The sequence below is a fragment of the Prionailurus viverrinus genome, chromosome D4, assembly GCF_022837055.1.
Source record: "Prionailurus viverrinus isolate Anna chromosome D4, UM_Priviv_1.0, whole genome shotgun sequence".
Classification (NCBI taxonomy): Eukaryota; Metazoa; Chordata; class Mammalia; order Carnivora; family Felidae; genus Prionailurus; species Prionailurus viverrinus.
The window spans coordinates 13679456-13698940 of NC_062573.1; the positions used below are offsets into that span (position 1 = coordinate 13679456).

At 53.1% G+C, this 19485-nt stretch overlaps 2 protein-coding genes across 34 annotated transcripts in view; one reads left to right on the plus strand and one right to left on the minus strand.

Annotated features, from left to right (window-relative positions):
* LOC125150732 (kinesin-like protein KIF12) overlaps positions 1–4518 on the plus strand; it is a 41069-nt gene extending 36551 nt beyond the window's left edge. For 7 of the 9 annotated variants that reach the window (XM_047831003.1, XM_047831006.1, XM_047831005.1 and 4 more), the window contains 3 exons: positions 1870–1951; positions 3035–3202; positions 3524–4518. In XM_047831003.1, coding sequence (XP_047686959.1) covers positions 1870–1951; positions 3035–3202; positions 3524–3747 — 474 coding nt within the window. In that variant the 3' untranslated portion in view covers positions 3748–4518. Of the gene's footprint in view, positions 1–1869; positions 1952–3034; positions 3203–3523 lie in introns of those variants that run through there. The other 2 variants (XM_047831004.1, XM_047831009.1) reach the window with 2 other exon arrangements.
* A 3076-nt stretch (positions 4519–7594) lies between these two features.
* The window catches only part of ZNF618 (zinc finger protein 618), a 377016-nt gene continuing 365125 nt past the window's right edge, over positions 7595–19485 (minus strand). For all 25 annotated transcript variants that reach the window (XM_047828947.1, XM_047828945.1, XM_047828943.1 and 22 more), the window contains 2 exons: positions 16146–16247; positions 7595–15481 (listed from right to left, as the gene is read on the minus strand). In XM_047828947.1, the coding sequence (XP_047684903.1) occupies positions 13965–15481; positions 16146–16247 (1619 nt within the window). In that variant the 3' untranslated portion in view covers positions 7595–13964. The remainder of the gene's footprint in view (positions 15482–16145; positions 16248–19485) is intronic.

A 19485-nucleotide genomic window follows, 5' to 3' on the forward strand; every position in this document is an offset into this window, starting at 1 on the left:
GCATCATCCTTTTTTTTTTTTTTTTTGTACTTAGATTCCTCTCTCAATTGGTGGGAATATTTTTGTAGGTTTAAGATTTTATTTTTAAGTACTCTCTGTACCCCACATGGGGCTCGAACTCACAACCCAAAGATTAAGAGTCACATGGTCCACTGACTGAGCCAGCCAGGTGCCCTGGAATATTTCTATAAGTAGTTTTTTATTTTTGTTTTTTCTGAATAAACACATGGGTGGCAAACTACTGGATCCTTGCGTGTTTGAAAATGTGTTTATCACATGGTCAACAGCTTAGATGAGTATGGAATCTTTTCTCTCTTATAAACTTCAGATGTTGCTCTGCAGTTTCTGTCATTTAATGCTGCTGTTTACTACACAGTCCGTTAGGCTCTTTATCCTTTGTCTCTAGGAAGTGTCCAGGTGGGGCTCTTCATTAATTTTACCTCATTCCCTTTGACCCCAACTTATAATTGGACAACTCAAGTCTTTCTTCAACTCAGAAAGGTTTTCTTCTATTATTTCTATATTGATTGCCTCTCCTTCTAGAATTCCTACTATGTGAGTGTATTTCTTATGATCGTTTAGCCAGTTTATTATCTCTATGGTATGGTTAAATTAAGCAAAATCCTTCCCATCTCCAGTAACTTCCTTCTTTCATTCTATTCATTTCCGTAACCGTTGGCCCCTGTGATAGTGACGCAGTGTCATCATGAATTCACTGATGGTTTAAGTTTTCTCCTGTTTCCTGCTGTCATCCTGCGTGTGATGGAGGTATTTCTCCTGAGCAGCTGCATTATTTCAATTGTTCCATGATTTTTTCTCTCTTCCTTCATCCTCACCAAGGAAGAAGGCCTATGTGCAACCAGCTTGAGAGACAGTTGGGAGTCCCTGATCATAGCTTGAGTTGCACCTTAAAAGGAGAATAGCTTTTTTTTTAAAATTTTTTTTTTTTTCAACGTTTATTTATTTTTGGGACAGAGAGAGACAGAGCATGAACGGGGGAGGGGCAGAGAGAGAGGGAGACACAGAATCGGAAACAGGCTCCAGGCTCCGAGCCATCAGCCCAGAGCCCGACGCGGGGCTCGAACTCACGGACCGCGAGATCGTGACCTGGCTGAAGTCGGACGCTTAACCGACTGCGCCACCCAGGCGCCCCTAAAGGAGAATAGCTTTTAGTTGTACCTCAAAAGGAGAACATTGAAAGTTACCACAGATTTACTTTTTCAGATTCTAGTCTCTCCCATCCCTGCTGGCTGGCAGTTTCCCTGCTCACCCCTTTTTTAATGGCCTTGGGATCCTGCCTCAGGGGACTCTACACTTAGCCTTTTGCCAGCTTTGGCAGCCTGCCCCGCTCTTTAGTCCCCACCACTCCCCACCACCACAGCTAAGAGTGTCAGGGTCAGTCTGGGGTCCCTTCTCCATACCTTCTAGGTGGCTTTTCCTTTGCGAGCGACTGACAATGATAGTCTGGTCAGCCCTTCCTGCAAATCATTCACATCCACACTCCACCGTGTAGAAACACCTTCAAGTTTCTGGCACGGAAATGCTGCTCTTCCCTGGTTTCCAATTCAAATGATTTTTTTTTTCCCTCACTATTTTATTCCTTTGGGCATTTCAACTAGAATTTGGATACAGGGGTGTTGTTCTACTCCATGGTTCTGATTTTCCTTTCAGACTAGAAACCTATCTTGTGATGCCCATTCTGGGATTCAGGTTGATACTTTTGGGAAAACCAGTCCATTAACCAGTGTAGTAACTCTGCTTCTGTCTGCACCCTGATTCCCAAAGCAAATGGTTTTTATATATTCCAGGGGTACAGGTGAGCAATAGTGGCGAGGTCCCCACAACAGCTTCTCTTTCTCTCCACCCCAGAGAGCCCGGCGGGCTGTGCTGCCCCAGGAAGAGGAAGGATCAGGGGCCAGGCTGCTAGCAACTGATTTCAGCAAGAAGGAAGGTAATGACCACTCACCTTTCCACCCGCTTCTGTCACACTGCAGAGAGGAAGGGCCCATGGGTGGCTCACACAAGCTGCCCTCACCACCACGAAGTCTTTCTTATTTGTCTGTTGGTCAAGGACTGGGACTAGGAAAGGCAAATCAAGGCCTCTGCGTGGTGCCAGGGGTCGTGAGGGGAGAGAGAGGAACATAAGGTGTGGCCCCTGGGCTCAGGAACTCTCCGCTCCATGATGAGAAGCGCGTTCTGGCCCTGTCTGTACCACTGTGTGGCCTCCTAGCCTATGTTTCCTCCTCTCCGCAGCAGATAAGAGCCTGCTGTGCTCACGATCAGGGCTTCTGTGGGAGCAAGTTGGAGCAGGACGTGAGATTGCCCTGCGTGGTGGACAGTGTTCACGAATGACTCACCCTCCAGCTTGCTCAGCAAACGCTCAGCCCTGCTCCGCCCTGTGCTGGGTCCTGGGGGTCATCCAGACAAACCCGTGCCTTTTCCGAACTTGTGGTCTGGTAGGGGAGGCAGGCAGAGAAGCTGATGGACCCAAAAAGCAGGGTCAGCTAAGGGGGTGGGGGAGCTCAGAGGAGGGAGGAGTCAGGGGATCTAGGAGGACTTCCCGGATGAAGGGGAATTCGTGCGGTGTCCAGGTATCCAGGCAGGGGTCTATGGAGGAAGGTCCTCCAGGGGCTGGAGCAGTGGGAGAAAAGGCATGGGTGTGGGACTTCAGGGGAGAGGTCAGGCCGGCACGGCTGCTGTCGCCGAGTGCACCGCCACCTGCTATTAGAGTCCCTGGATGGACAAGACCAACCAACACGGGACGGTGGGCCAGTGGGTCGCTGGGCCAGTGGGTCGCTGGGTTATGGCGTGGAATGGGCACAGATTTTGGAGCCCACGGGGTTTTGAATCTCAGCACTCTGTGATCCTGGGCAGGTCCCTTGACCTCTCAATTTCCTCGTCTATAAAAATGAGTTAACAATCCTTCCTGAGTGTGGAGGGGAAAACTAAACTAGATGGTGCATGTTAAGCGTCCAGCCCGGTGACAGGTATACAGGAAGCACTCAGTAAGAGCTGCTGTTCTGCCCCTCTCCAGATGCCTGCCAGCTGGGCCACGCAGAAGGCCCATGCCTGGGGATGGTCACGAGGTATTTCTATAATGGCTCATCCATGGCCTGTGAGACCTTCCAATATGGCGGCTGCCTGGGCAACGGCAACAACTTCGCCTCAGAGAAGGAGTGTCTGCAGACCTGCCGAACCGTGGGTGAGCACGGGTCCCTCACCTCCATGCATGCTGCACCCCACACCCTGTCCTCCCAACAAGACACCTGCCAGGTGAACAGAGAGCTAAGAGAGAGGAGGTTCCAGGGGTAGAATTCTGGGGCAAGCTTCCTGAAGTCACAGGAAGTGCACATCTGGATGTGGGTGCCCCAGGCAAGTGACTGGTTTCCATGGGTCCCAGCTTCCCGGTCCGGAGGAACCAAGTGCTCTGGACAAGCAGGGCAACCTGGTTCAGGCCCTTTGCCGGGTGTGCCGGGTCGGCTGCGCAGAAGGACTGACACTCCGCGCCCCCCCTTCCCCACAGCGGCCTGCAACCTCCCCATAGTGACCGGCCCCTGCCGAGGCTACAACCAGCTCTGGGCGTTCGATGCCGTCCAGGGGAAATGCATCCTCTTCACCTATGGCGGCTGCCAAGGCAACGGCAACAAGTTCTACTCAGAGAAGGAGTGCAGGGAGTACTGTGGTGTCCCTGGCAACGGTAGGAGGACCCGTGGGTGCTACTGGGTCCAGGCGGGAGAGCCCTGGTAGGGAGTGGGGGTCCGGAGAGGTGAGCTCTAGACTCCACCAGATGACCTGCCCATCCGCTCTCTGGGCCTGTTCCCCATCTGTAAAATGGGGCTAAACCCTTACCCCAGCTGGGACGGGGCACCAGGGAGGCACAGGCCAGACCTGAGCCTGGCAGAGACGGCCTCTGCTTCTGGGGCTGCCACGTTCGGGCTGGCCACGTTGGGCGAGTACCAGTTTGAGCCTCATTTTGTTTTCTTCTATAAAATGGGAGAAAAGTACCCACTCGGATTTCACAGTGCCTGGACGGCGAGGACTCGGCTGACGGCAGCCGTCACTGGTCCTGATGGTCATGCTGTGATGACAACAGTAATAGCATGCCAGGGGAACAGCAGCCATTTGATTTCTGTGCCGTGTCTCCCCACTGGGAGAAGAGGCCAAAGACCAGATCATTCTGTGGGATGCGCTTTGGAGACACCAGGGCATGCAGCAAGCAAGCAGCAGTTTCTGGCGTCAAGCTCAGGTCCCAAGTCAGCCCAAGCTGCCTTCCCTCCTCCGTGAGGCGTCCCCATCCCGACTGTCCCCATCCACAGACGCCCTGGGTGAGCCCCACACCTACTTGCCGAGCTTCTCTGTGTCCACAGGTGACGAGGAGCTGCTGCCCATCGCCAGCTGATCGGCCCGCAGGCCACACGGTGGCGGGGAGGGTGCGGGCCGTGTCTGTTCCGGTGCCCCACGTCAGGCCGGGCCGGGTGACCCGGGTTCAAATAAAAATGAAATTGTGGACTCCTGAAACTCCACGTCGTGACTGTTCATTGTCACGATAAAGCATAAGGGGTAGCAGGGAGAGGGGGGAGACAAAGCCAGGGCAGGCGGGAGTTACCCCAGCTTTCCCCGGAAGTGAAAAGCATGTTGGAAGTGCAATAGAACTGTCCTCAGGCCATGAAATTGGCTGTGCAGATTGAGACCCAAATCTCAGTTCTGTTTACTCCACAACACTATCAAATGGGCCTGTCGTTTTAATAAACCCAGAAAAGGAGAGAAGAAACACCTCTGGGGACTTGTTTGTGGGTGAGGTTCGAATAGGGTTCAGAAGAGAGGACCGTGCCCTCTTTGCCCAGGTGCCAGGCAGGTCACGGCCACTGGCCCACCGTGCCTGAAGCAACAACCCCTGCCCTTTGCGGCACCAACACCCACGCCACAACCCTGTGGCCGCAGCCATGTCCCCAGCACGAGCTGCCAGGGGCCAGAGAGCCTCGGGCTGCTTCTCCACGAGGCCCTGGAGGTCCTGTCTCCTGGGATCGTCACTCTGGCCCTCTGCCCTGGAAGGAGAGGGTTCACTGACCTCTGCATTGTGTCTGGGACCATCAGCGAGGCACTGGACCCGAGCCGGCAGCCCTCGGCCTGGCCTGGCTTGTCCTCCCTTGAGGAAGAGGACAGGTAGACCATCCAGGGTGGCTCGGTCACCAACTTAGCAGAACGTGACTCCCAGAGCTTCCGAGAAGAGACACGCTGACACCTGACCTATAAATCTCTCTTGCGCGCTCCATCCCCACAGAACCCTGACCGGTGCTGCTCCCGCTGCTGCCTCTCACGCCCTCAGCCCATTTGCTTAAGAGACTCATCAGGAAGGAAGAAGGGAGGGGATGGATCCAGATGTAAGGACTTGGCTGTAGGAAGCTTTGCAGCCCCCTTGGCCAGAAGACACATAAAGACCCCCGGCTTCTCCCCCAAAGTCCCAAGCTTGGGGCTTGCGGGTTCCAACAGAGAGGACCGTCCTGAGGGACGAAGTTTGTGGTCACGGCCCGGACTCTCTGGGCAGGAGTGGGTGGTGCAGGGGCAGGGACACAGGTGACTGTTCAGGGAGAAGGGACAGGCTCTCCGGCCTGGAACGAACCAACGTCATCGCGTCCTATGTCCGTATCTTGCTTCCCTGCACATGTGCCTCACATACCAGGGCGGGCCACTCATGGCGGCTTGAAGAGGGCTCTTCTGAAGTGACCTAAAGGACAAATGCCAAAACCAGAGGGAGCAAGCCGCAGGTAGCAAGGCCAGCTGCAGCTGGGGGATGGGATGTGGGCTCATCAAGTTATTTTTTATGGGCCACTTAAAAACAGGCCTCCCGGGGGCGCCTGGGCAGCTCGGTTGAGCGTCCCACTCCTGATTTCCTCTCGTTTGTGAGAGGGAACCCCATGCCACACTTGTGCCCACGGTGCAGAGCCCGCTTGGGATTCTCTGCCTGCCCCTCCCCCCCCCGCCCCCCGCCCCACTCACACACAGGCTCTCTCTCTCTCTCTCAAAAATGAACATTAAAAATGAGCCTTCCATTAAAAAATACAGGATTTCTTGATCCTCTTGAAATCCGCCCCATTAGCTCACCACGAGGCAGGCACTGAGGGGGGATGGTCCCTCGAGATGAGGCCTCCCCTGCAGTGCCCCTGCTGGCCTGCCAGGTCCTAGAGACAGGTGCGACAGATGCGACCGGGTTGAAGCACGTCTGTCACCCTGAGTCAGGAGCCCAGGGTGCTCGTCCCAGACGGCAGCACAATCATTCTCTCTCAAGTGGCTGCCTGGAATACTCGGGTCTTAAATAGCCTCACCTCAAATTTTCTCCTACTAAAGATCCTGGTCACATCTGTCACGCGATCGACGTGGCTGGTCAGTAAAGAAACATACCCCCCTTTAAAAAAAACTTTAAGGGCGCCCGGGTGGCTCAGTCGGTTGAGCATCCGACTTCGGCGCAGGTCACGATCTCGTGGTTCGTGAGTTCGAGCCCCGCGTCTGGCTCTGTGCCCAGAGCCTGCTTCGGATTCTGTGTCTTCCTCTCGCTCTCTCTCTGCCCCTCCCCCACTCACACTCTGCCTCTCTCTCAAAAATAAACATTAAAAAACAAAACTTGAAAACCCAGAGACAGGCCCTTGGGCTGTACGAAGGCTCTGGGCCATGCCTGGTCCCTCTGCGACCGTGACAAAGCATGGAGGAGGGCCCTCGGCTACAGTGGACTCAACCAACTTGTTCCAGCCGCACGGAAACTCCTCGATTAAACGTCCATCAGCCCCTCTGGGGAACGCCTACGAGGTACACTTCACAGGCCGCTCCCACGTGACGGTTCTGAGGGCAGGGCCGACGGCCCAGCTCGGCAGCCCACTCGCGATGCTCCACAGGATTCGGGGGGATTTGTTCGGCCAATCCGCGCGCCACCTCCTCTTCAAGGGCAGCACCTCGTCATCTGGTTGAGGCAAGGATAAAGCAAGACCGCGTTTGCCTTCAAGCAGACCCCTCATGGCCGCTCACCCTTCTGGCTCACCCCGGCCACGCTGCTGGCCTTCTGGCGTCCTCTCTCCTTCCACTCGCTCGCCCTCCGCCTGACTATTCATGGCGGGCAGATTCTAAGTGTGTGGACAGTCACACATGCCCTCAGGAACTCGGCAAAGCCACGGACACTCTTCCCCAACCTGAGGGTGATACAACACACAGTCAACGCGTGTCCCTGGGGAGGCCGATGTTGCCGGGCTCGGGGTCACAAGAGGCACACAAGTAACCACTGGACAAGGACACCTGGATGTGGCCCTCGGGCACTGGGCTTGTAGGACTCAGATGAAGTCCCTCCTTCTTGTGAGGGACAATGCTCCTTAAGGCAAGGTCCACACGAGCCCCTTCTTTCCCTCATTTATCAACACGTCTGCTGCGCTGGGTCTCATGCCGGTTACAAGTAATGGACCCAGGTAAGGAGCTGACACCCCGACCTTACTCCGGCTGTGTCACCCCCGGGATCCTGCCTCCAGCCCATCTCTACTCACCAGGGCCCTGCTCCTCACCGGATGACACGGCCCGACGCCAGACCCAAGAAATGACACCACACACCGCCATCTTCCTAAAGGTTGTTTTATTGTAAAACCATAAATACAACACTGACATGAAATCGTTTAAGTAACTGATCCTCTCTAACCATTAAAAGGATGTCTTTTTGCCTTGGCATCAACCAACTGGGAAATAATGTTGCAAGAATTCGGGGGTAGGGCGTGAATTCTGGGCGGGGGCTTTTGGCGATTTAAGGAACCAAGCGGAACCTTCCTCTTCTTCCTGGGAATGTCCCACTTTTGGACAAGAACAGACAGGTAAAAACAGCAACATTGAAACAGCTCAGTTTTAAATTTTATTACTTTGTAAAAATCTTTTTTTTTTTTTTTTCCTGTTCCTTTCCTCCATTTCACATCAGAAAAAGTTTTAAACATCACGAAACGGATTTGGCTGTAAATGGAGATACGGTACCAAAACAAAGTGAAACGAAAATCCCAAAGGACGAACAAAAAAACCCTAAATAAACCCTCAAGTTTGGTCTCGGGGGTTTACGTATCACAAGAACCGTCAACTCAACCCCCATGCAACGTGACTCCTTGGAGAGCTGTTGGATCCACACCAACGACACAGGAGACCGCGAACAACGTCTTTTGTTAATTAACACAGCAAGGGTGACACTAGGTAACTTTTTTTTAAATACAGTACATGGTACGCAGGGTCCCAAGATGGCCCTGCATAAACCCCTCGTGGAGACTGGAGCCAAGCACTGGCTGTTTATAAAAATATTGTGTTGCTACAAAAGTATAAATTAATGCTACCGGTATTAAGAAATATTAAACACATAAAACTTATAAGGATTAAGAAAAATATTCATTAATACCTGTAGAAAACTCTGGCCTAAAAAAGATATTTTTTTTGTGTTTGTTTTTTTGTAAATTTTTTTTTTTGTATTTTTTTAAGATGACTTGAGTTTCTTGCACTCGAAGAGAGAGACACAGTCAGATGTGCCTATGGTATTGCCTAGAACGTCTTAACTACTGAGAAAGGATGGGGTGCACGCACGTGGTTACTGAGCGGGGTGCAGGGAGGGAGGGGCACCAAGGCTTTCTCGAGATTTACCTGATGTGAAAGAATCACCGATGCGAAGTTGCAGGGAAAAGAAAAAGGCAGGATCAGAAAACAACTGAAAATAATTTACGCTTCTTAAAAAATATCTCTGCTTCGGGTGGTTGTACAAAATGATTTCCTGATGCTTGGGATCTGAATGGCCCCGGACGCGCTGCCCGGCGGGTCCTCTCTCTCCTGGCTGGCGAGTCCCAGCCCCACGCCAGTCCGCGAGCTGGCTCGCCGCCTGGGAACCCGGCCCCCCACCCCCACCCCCCGGCTGGGCGGAGGAAGGGCCCCAGGCGGGGACCGGCTGGCACCTGGGTTGTGGGAGGAGGCCTCCTTCCGGCTGGCCGCAGACCCCACGGTCTCTGCCGACCTGGACTTCAGGAAGCGCCACAGGGATCCCAGGCCCCTGAGGTTGCGGACAAGGCTGGGCTGTGCCCCTTTAAGGAACTTTGGTTCGAAGAGTCAAGGTGCCCGGTGGGGACGCACGGGTGGGTAGGACCCTCGTGGGTCCTGATGCTGACGCCCAACTGCAGACCTAGCGAATCCTTCTCTGGAACAGGAGCTGGATCTTTAAAGCGACACCCGTGGTGGTGGCCGGTGGCGGCCGTGGGAGGCATGAACAGAAGCCAACGGCGACCTAAGGACCTTCCCCCTCATCAAAGCGGGAGCAGGTGCGTCTTCACACAGAACCCACAGGCCCCTCCAGGGAAAGGCAGGCCTCTACTGACCACCGTCCTCAAACCCGAATGAGAGAGGAAGAAAAACAATACCACCACCACCACCACCAAATCCTCCAGAAGACCCTGAAGAGGGGAAACCGGGAGGGAAACATAAGAGGACAAGACACTGTATCATTGGTTCACCATAACTGGCCTAGCAAACGTTAGCCACAGTGAAGAGAGGGGCAGGCCCCCTCCCAGTCCTCCCCACGGCCCAGCTGGATCCGGGGGCCTGGGCTGGGGCCGGCAGGGCTGAGGCGGGAGCCCCCACCGACGGTCTCCAGGGGACAGCCGGAGCCTGACTCAGCCTCTCTGTTCTACCTAAACCAGCAGCCTTTCCGGGAGCTCCCCGTCGGGTACGCCCCGGGGACACAGACGCCGTGCTGTGAACTCACCCCAGCTCAGCGGGGCGGGAGACCGCTCCCAACGCCCCGGGTTACCTCCTCTTCCCGTCTCTGCGAGCACAGCCATCCTGACGACGGCTCCCAGGTACTGCCCCCGTCCTGGGCGGTCGCTCACAGGAGCCCAGCTCCGTCCGCAACCCAGCTTTCCTTCAAGCCTTTCTCGTGAACGCGTGGCCCCCGAGAGTGCGTGCTGCATCCCTGACGTCTCCCCAGGTTGCCCCTCGCATAAGCACAGGGGCCTCCTGAAGGCGAGATGAGGCTTCACAGTGGAAAACACGCCTTGCAGAGTTTTTCCCTGGTGTTTCTTGAAAGTGCAGGAGATAAAGAGCAAACTCAGGGAGAGATCACTTGCCAGCCAATGGACCAGATGTAAAAAGAAAGTCCTTCCTCGGACGGTTCTCTCACCAGGAAACCTTTGTACCCTTCTCCCAGCCAAGGGCCGGTCCCCGGCAGCCAAGCCAGAGGCCATCAGGTGGGGACGGTGGCAAAGGAACCTCGCTGGCAGGTACGGCCCGCAGCTTTCTGCACCACGAACCCCCAAGGTGAAGTGCAGGCAGGAGCTCTGCTCGCGCGGCCCCTCCGTTTCGCTTCCCGGCTTTCAGCCCCCATCTGAGGGGGGCCTGGCTGGTGGACCCGGGCACAGGGAGGGAGAACGGCGTTGGGACAAGAGCAGCCACGCCCAGGCTACTCCATCGACCACCCGTGAGGCTGCAGTCCTTGGCCCTGGCTTTGGTGGTGAAGCCCAGTGGCCTCACGGGAGGGGAAAACACCCTGCAGAGGGGAGGCGCGTTCTCTCCACCTCCCCCCTGGGATCCATGGATGTCAGCGCCAGACCATTTCTGTCCTGGGAATCGCATGGCTTGAGGCAGGCCGTGTCCGAGTCAGCACACAACCACCTTGAGCGGTCGAGAACATGACAGAAATGGCCCTATTTCCTGCTCTGCCAGCAACCAAGGGCCTGTGGTGGAAAGTCCCAAAGTGGTCACAGAACGGGGGTGCAGAAGACAGAATCTTTCTGAAGGTCGATGCCAGGGGAGGTGCCGGGAGATGAACTGGAAGAGTCTACCTCAGTCCTTTGGCTAAACTAGAATGTGGGTGAGGTGGATATTGCTGGAAACGAGGGGCCAGTGGCTGAGCCTGTGAGATCTTTGGATTTTACTAAGCTGTTCACTGCAGCAAGACGTGCACTACGGGAATGGCCTGCGTGAGAAAGCCGACTGAAGGGGCACCTTGATACAGCCTTTCCTGTTCGCGACCCCAGTTTCTGAGGAACCAGTGGCTGCAAGAGAGAAAGGACCACCTGCCACCGGGTCACCATCCTGGAGGAGGCAGCCCCTGGAGACAGCGTTGAGAGTGTCCAGTGGCATCCACCTTAAACCTGCAGAGCAAGCCAAGCCCGAGGGTTGGAGAAAAGAACAGAATGGGGGGGGGGGGGGACACATAGGACTTCATACCTAAAGTTAACTAGACTTCCTCGAATTTTCACTCTGGAGGGCAGATATCCCCATGTTCCAAAGAGAATGTGGAGTGCTCTAAACGCATTATCTGGGCTTGGTCTCTGATGGCTTTGCAAGAGAGTAAAATGTCTGTTTTCTAACTAACTGGCCCAAACACAGGGCAATGGTGTAACCACTCTGCCTTCAGTAGAGGGAGGACAGGCTCCGAGGCTCTGCTCCCACCAACCACACCAAGTGGGCAACTCTGATCCTCCTCGTGCGGTTCAAAGGGCCAGGTCGTGGACCCTCCCCCAGCAGCAAAGCAAAACTGGAGGGGCCTTCTGCTGCAGGATGCACCTGTCACTCTGCAGCAACCCTGCAGCCGCCTTCTGGAATGTCCTCAACGCTCCGATCGTAAGGTCTGCTGATGCTCCCACGCGCTCTAGAAAGCGCCATCTGGTGACCGTCCAGTGCAGATGGAGGCTCTTCTGGTGACGTGACCCGATTGGAAATGGGGGGGAAATACCCAGAGCTTCTCCAGGAGAGGAAATGGCACATTGGTTCCCGAGACCACGGCTTGCTGGAGCGAAGCTTCGAACGGCCCACTTTGATGCGTTTTAGTACGTCCAACACTTGGGAGGGGAAAGCTGGGTTAGTTCTCATGAGGTGACGTGAGCGGGCTCGGCCCCCAGGGACACTGTTCTGGCCTATAATCCTAAGCCTTCTTGAGTCTCTGAACCAACTCGACTTCCCCATCTGCTACGGACCCGGGGATGGGGATGTTGTACAGTGCTTTTTGGAATCGAGGTATCTCACGGCTAAGTAATGCTTTATTAACAGGAAGGGACAGAGTGGAGTCAACCCTCAAAATGGTAAAACGTGCCTTTGCAAAGAGTCCTCCGTGATGGTGGTCGTTCTTCGCCCGAAGCCCTTGGCATAACCACCTGTATCCTACAGGCGTGGGCACTGGGGGGACAGGCGGCCACCGGCACGTTACTCGTGGAGAGGTGGGGTGGGGGGTGGAGTACTGACCGTGACAGACCACCTCTTGTAAGGGCAAAGGGGCCACCCTCTTGCCATATGGACTGAGTGTGTAAAACGTAAATTCCTCATGGATAGAAAAGCCATCTTTCACAGCCTCAAGGGGAATGTGGTCTGATAATGCCATTCTACCTTCAAGACATCAACTGTTAGGCCCACAAGGCACCGTGCTCAACTACTGTCCTGGAAGGAGGGCTGAGGCCCACGTGGGGAACCCCAGGCTGCGGGCAATGGAACCACCGGAATCCCTGGGGTCCTGGGGAGGGGGGAGGGGCCGTGGGTCCGAGGCGAGACAGACGTGAACATGGGTGGACTCAGGAGTCCCTGCGGGGCCGGAAGTGTCAGTGATGGGGCGAGTAGTGTAATGCACTCTGGGTATATAAATCAGACATTCGCAGTACCAGACACAGCGAACCAGGAGGGCGGGCCTTCCGCTTACATTCAGGAACACTCCCAAGCCACATGCTTCCCTATGGCTTCCACTGAACCCCACCTCTGTGAAATCCGTGACTCCAACCCCACTCCTGGTTCCCAAACAGCCAAGCCAAGTACGTTCATGGTCTTGGCTGTTCAAATACATGAAAATGGGACTGTACAGGGAGGGCTAATAAAAACCTTAGGATACTGAGTATACCACTGAGATGAGCTAGTTTACAGTGTGATTTGAGGAACAAAAAGGGCAACTGGGAAAAAAAAAAAAAAAAAAACCTCCAAAACATAAGTTACAGACATTCAGTGCCTCCTAGCAGAGTCTAAAATCAAATTTGAAAAAAAAAAAAAAAAGGTAAAAACTGCTAAAATGTTAGGAAAAACAATTATTAAGGAGTGGAGACAGTATCTATACTTCTTTAAAAAATGTTTTTTTTCTATCTTATATTAAAAAGCAAAAAGTCAGCTTTATATTCTTAAAGTCTCCTTTCCTGATTTGGGGAGATAGATAGATGTGTTTCTAAGGCGGCTGCCCTGTGACACCCAAGGGTATCTCGAAGGCAACAGCTCAATGCCCTGAAGGTGAACGAGAACAAAGTCCAGTGCAGAAACTGTCCATCTGATGCAGTCTGGAGAATCCATGGCAGAGCAGCCGGGAAGGGGTGGGTGCATGAGGGTCAGGAGGGCGTGGAGGGGGGAGGGGGGGAGGGTCAGGAGGGATGGGTGGGGACCACGGGGTCAAGGATAGAAAGCGTCAAGTCACTTCAGATCTCAGCTGCCTGAACGTTTTTACGACATCAGCTTTCTACCAATCTGCACACCTGAAAACGGAGTCTTTAAAGCCCCCTCACTGAGAAAAGGAGGTGAAGCGTCTTCCCTCTTTCCCACTCAGCTTTCCTGACACACCCAGTTTAATGCACACGCGCCCACGAGCAGGCACGTGCACATGCACCAGGGCTGTGTGTGTGTGCATGCGTGCACAGAGCTGCCGTGGCTGCGCAGACGAGCACGGGGCCCCCACGCCCCACACCCATGGTGCACGTGCTGGGACACGTCCACACGTGTGCGGGTGTGCACACACATGCACACACACACTGAAAAAGCACTTAAGTTTCCAGGGGGCATTTATAATGAGGTCCACAGTGTTTAGAACTTAAATTCCTTTTCTTTGTTTGCGACAGTGTTGTGTGTGTGTGTGTGTGTGTGTGTGTGTGTGTGTGTGTGTGTGTTTTCCTAATGTTTCTCTTCTCTTTTTCTTTTCTTTTCTTTCTTATTTCTTTTTGTTCCGAAGTCAAGTCTTAAAGCATGTTGGATTTCAGAAACATGAGTTTGTTCATATCTTCCGGACTGAGCAGTCGCCTCCTTTTGATTAGAAGCGCTTGCTCACACATATTTACACACCCGCTCCTGGCCCCCACGGCCGGGACCGCGAGCAGCCAGAAGGCCAGCTTGGCGAGTTTCGTGTGCTTTTGGGTAACGCACGACCAGTACTGGAAGAGATCAGGGGTGGCCTGGAAGAGGGGCTCCTGCAGGTAATCGTACACTTCATTTTTCCCAAGCCGATCGTCTTCCTGAGCTGCAGGGTTCTCGCCCGCGGCGGAGCGGGGTTTCTTGGCGGAGGGCTCGAAGTCGGCCTCCTCGGCCCAGGACTCCTTCACCTCGTTGATGAGCTCGCACACCTTGCCGATGATCTCCTCGTGCTGGTAGGGCGGGACGGGCCGCAGCTTCTGCTGCGGGTCCAGGATCATGGCCACCTTGTGCGCCGGGTGCACTTTAAAGTTCTCCTTGAGGGCCTCCAGGAAGAGGTGACACAGCTTGCTGACGGTGCCCGCGTCATTGGCCTTGGCCGTGAACAGCTTCTCCAGCCTGACGTAGGTGGGCAGCACGAGCTGCAGGGTGGGCTGGCTCTCGTTGCTCAGCTCGATGACCGCCTGCTTCACCGGCGTCAGGATGGCCGCCAGGTTGCTGAGCAGGTGCTTGTTGAGGCTCTGGATGAGGTTCATCTTCTTGGCGCGGCTGTAGAACTCGCAGATCTGCTCGTAGCGCTCGTGTACCAGCAGCAGCGAGTCTGTGACCGAGTTCCAGCAGGGCGGCGGCGAGGTCTCCTCGAGGGACCCGAAGGTCTCCTTGGCCAGGCCCGTGGAGCCTGCCAGGTCCTCGCACACGTTGAGCAACTCGATGACCTCATGCATGCTGCGGGCCTGCAGCGTCCGCTTGCTCAGCACGCTCTGCACCACCGAGTTCAAGGCACAGGCTGAGCAGCGAAGGCACATGCCGGCCTTGGAGAAAGCGGACGCGCTCACCCGGCAGTCGGTCACGTACACTGTCCTGATCTCGGACATCACGAACTCCGACAGCACGTTCTGCACCCAGTGGTGCACCAGGTCGCCGCTGTCGCGAATGTCCGCGCCCTTCACGCCCAGCACATAGCTCTTGATGTGGTTGCCCTCGGCCTGGTAGGCCGTGAGGATGTAACAGGAGTCGGGGCCGACGCTCTGCGAGTGGCAGGTGACACCGATGCCCAGGCAGGCGTTGCTGCCCAAGGCACACGTCACCTTCACCTTCACCTGGTTGTACATGCGGGGCAGGTGCTTCAGCGCCAGTGTGTTGAAGTTGCCCAGGATCTCTGTGACCGAGAAGGCCCCATAGCGGGCACCGCTGTCCACCAGCGTCTGGGCCAGTTTCAAGAACTCCTTCCCACTCACCACGCTCAGTGCGCCCAGGTCGGCACACATGACCCTCAGCAGCCGCTCTGCGATATTCTGCCGCTCCTTCTCGGGGATCATGCTGTTGGGTGTTAAACCGCCGGTCATGGCTGGCAGGGGACACAAAGAGAGACGAAATTCAACTCGGCATCTGAGGTTCCTTTCCCTGGCAGCAGCCTGCCACTCTAGGCATCTAGTGTTTGGAATTACGAGTAGGTTTGCTCTGGTACACAAACTGGCGGTGCTGGTGGCCTTTGATGTGTGACGGTCTCACGGGAATAATGTTCTAGGATCGATTAGTAATGTCTGCTGTGAGCACGGGAACAGAATACAGCAGCATGTGTATAACACACGTGCTACATGTGTCATTCACCTAGACCTTCGAGGCCAACTAGTCTACCTTCTTCCTCGATACAGGAATTGCCTCCAGTAAAGGGATCTCTAGTGAATAAAAACAAGCAGGCCACGGTATCAGGAAAGAGCAGCCAGCAGAAACTGAGGCGACTGTGATTCCAGTTCTGACTCTTATCGCTATTATGTGCTCTCTGGCCACAAAAAGATCACCTCCTCTCCCTGGGCTTCCTTCTGCCCATCCCGTGAGGCCACGATTCCCACAGATGAGGTCTGAGGTGTGTAAGAGCTTCGGATGCGGTCTTGCATCATCAGGAGAGGCACAGGTGGTGGGATGGGGGGCAGAGGGAAACGGGAGCGGGGACTAGGGGTGCCTGGGGCGACCTCCGCGAGCCCCTGGGCTCTGGCCTGGGAGACACCTACTGTTGTTGGCGCTGTTCCTCTGGGCCTGCGGTTTCCACTTCTCTTCCACAACAGCAGGTGGCGATCGAGACTGGTTGGAGGCGATGTTGTTCTCGTTGTCCGCTGCAGGCACAAAAGGGGACAGCGTGTGACCCTGAGGTGCAAGAGGCTCGCCAACTAACAAGAACTACAGCGTGGCGGGTGAAGTAAGTCCAAACCAGGCTTCTAGGACTCAGGCCTGGGTCCAAATCCTGGCTCCTGTCCAGACAATCATCTTGTTGTCCACAGAGCCTCGCAAAGCCTCAACTCCGTCACTTGAAGGAAAGAGGATGAGCACAAGGACGTGACCCATGTGCTGGAGGGACTAACCAGAGAAGACGCAGGGAGAGACCTGAGCACAGGGCTGAGGGCACATCAGGTGCACAGTGGGCGGGAGTCTGTCCGGGAGGCCCCACACCCACACACAACACGCATTCGAGCTCAGAAATGTGCGAGGGCAAGGGGGCGCCTGGGGGACTCCGTCAGTTAAGTATCCGACTTCAGCTTAGGACGTGATCTTGCAGTCTATGGGTTCAAGCCCCGTATCAGGCTCCATACTGACAGCTCATGCCTATTCTGCTCCCTTCATGGCTACTCCTTGCCATTTTCATACAATAAATTTTTTTAATGTTTATTTATTTTTGAGACAGAGAGAGACAGAGCCTGAGTGAGGGAGGGACAGAGAGAGAGAGGGAGACACAGAATCTGAAGCAGGCTCCAGGCTCTGAGCTGTCAGCACAGAGCCTGATGTGGGCCTCAAACCCACGAGCTGTGAGATCATGACGTGGGCCAAAGTCAGATGTTTCGGCGACTGAGCCACTCAGGAGCCCCTATAGGGTAATTTCTGAGTGGAAAAGGTCTGAGTAACATGCCTGTCATTACAAATGGCCACACAGTCTTCTGTCACATGATATACAATAGGTTGCTTAACTACATACCACATGCTGAGTTTCTGGGCTGTTTCCAATATTACTGTTCTGCTATGAACTCACCTGCCTAAACTGATATTCTAATATTGTTTCTCTGTGCTTTTGTTGTTGTTATGGGTTTATTTCCCTGAAATATCATGTTACAGGTAGAATCACAAATCTGAGGATACGAACGGGTCAGTGACACTTGTTCAAGGTTGCCGGACATCTTCCATCCTTCTCAATTAAAGGCATCAGGCCTTGGAGGCCAAGGCCACAATTTTCATACTGAGAGAAGAGGATACCCCAATATCTATGTGTTCAGCCCTGCAGGGCTAATGAGGAAACTCTAGGACATCTACTGGAAGGAGCGTATTACAATCACTAAGGCAGGTGGATGTGAAGACTGTTAACAACAAGGGAAAAATGCATAATGAAAAGGGAAGATCTCATCACAGTTTTGTACACATTATTCATCTATGCATTTGAGACTTGCAAGTCAGGTAACAAACAAATCTATGCATCAAAAACAGACGGGGAGGGCACTTTCACTTCCACCCATTAAGGACGACCTGCTGTGGTGGTTCATCAGCTACAAGCAACTGTGAGTGCTCCTACCACTGCTTTCAGACAGGTGAGCCGGAAAAAGAAGAACAACTGTGGTAAAGCAATAGGATGGCCTGGCTTGCCTGAACACCGTTCCCAAGCTGCAGCACAGGGACAGGGAACTGGCACAGAGCCCAGTGGTCTTGTGGATTTGAAGAGGCAAAAATCAATGTTTAGAAGGCCCAAGGGAGCTAGAATTTACAGGGAAAAGTACCAGAGAGGAGGGAGTTACACAGAAAGCTCCGGAGACCTTCAGTAGGGTTCCCTGGAGTCTGCTCAATACTCACCTGCCCCAGCATAGGGTCAAATTCCGTAAGACTGGGGAAAGAATCACTAGAAAGCAGGGAGGGGGGGGGGGGGAGAAGGAAACAAACTGCATTCTCTTAACCAGAAAGGAGACCTCAATGCATAAGGAATAATGAGGGTCCCCTCATTATGGGGCAACATTAGCCATAGATTAAGGGCGGCACTAGACCTACCCTAATACGAGTCAGCCTCCAAAGTACCAAGGTGGTCCTAAGTAACTAAACTGTAAACCAGAACAAAGTTCAGTGCTTCTTCAAAATCTAATGCCTAACAATATAAAAATTCACAATGTCAATTATCCAATGAAAAAGCATCAAGCATTTGAAACAGCAATATGACCTATCGCCAGGAGAAAAACCAATCAGAAGCAGAGCCACAAAGGACAGAGATGATGGAATCATCCAATAAGGAGCTTACGGCAGCAGTCACAAATATCAGAACTGTGCTCAAAGTCATGAAGGAGAACACGAATACCATCAGGAGAGCAATGGAAGATGTGAAACACCCCAAACAAAAACTAACCAACCCAAGTGGAACTTGGAGATATACAAATAAACTGTATAGTTAAAAAACACACAGTATAGGATCGGGGGTGCCTGCATGGCTCAGTCGGTTAAGCGTCCACTTTGGCTCAGCCCCACGTGGTTCGAGCCCCACGTTGGGCTCTGTGTTAACAGCTCAGAGCCTGGAGCCTGCTTTGGATTCTGTCTTTCTCTCTGCCCCTCCCCGGCTCACGTTCTGTCTCTGTCTCTCTTTCAAGAATAAATAAGCATTAAAAAAAAAACCAAACATACAGTAAGAAATAAAAGATCAGATGCCACAGAAGAAAAACTCAGTGAAGAAAGAGCAAGAGAACTACCCAACATGAAAAACAAAAAGGGTAAAAGGCTTAAAATAAATGAACGGATCATGGACACTATCAGTTTAGTATATATATGTAATTGGGGTTCCTTTTCCTGGGAGAAGGAAAATAGATAGAAAGTAGATAAATACAAAAGAGAAAAATAATGAAACTAAAAGCTGATTCTTTGTAAAAATAAAGAAAATGGATAAAATTCTAAGCCAGAAAGGTTAAAAAAAAAGAGGGCACAAATTATTAGTATCAGGAATGAAAGAAGGAGATAGCAATACATACACAGATATCAGAGGCATTAAAATGATTATGAACAAATTTATGCTAATAAACTCGACCACCCAAGTGACACAAACACCCTAAAAGATACAAAATACTCAAGTTCACTCAAGAAGACACAGATAACCTGAAATAGTCCTATATCTATTACAGACATTGAGTTCACAGTTAAATAACCAGTCACAAAGAAAAATCCCATATGGGTTCACTGGAGAATCTGACTAAAGATTTAAGGCAAAAGCAATACAAATTCTACACCAATTATTCCAGAAAAAAGATAAGAACATCTCTCAATTCATTCTATGAGGCTGGCATTACCCTGATCCTAAGCTAGAAAAAAACACTGCAGGTGAAGAACTATATATAACCC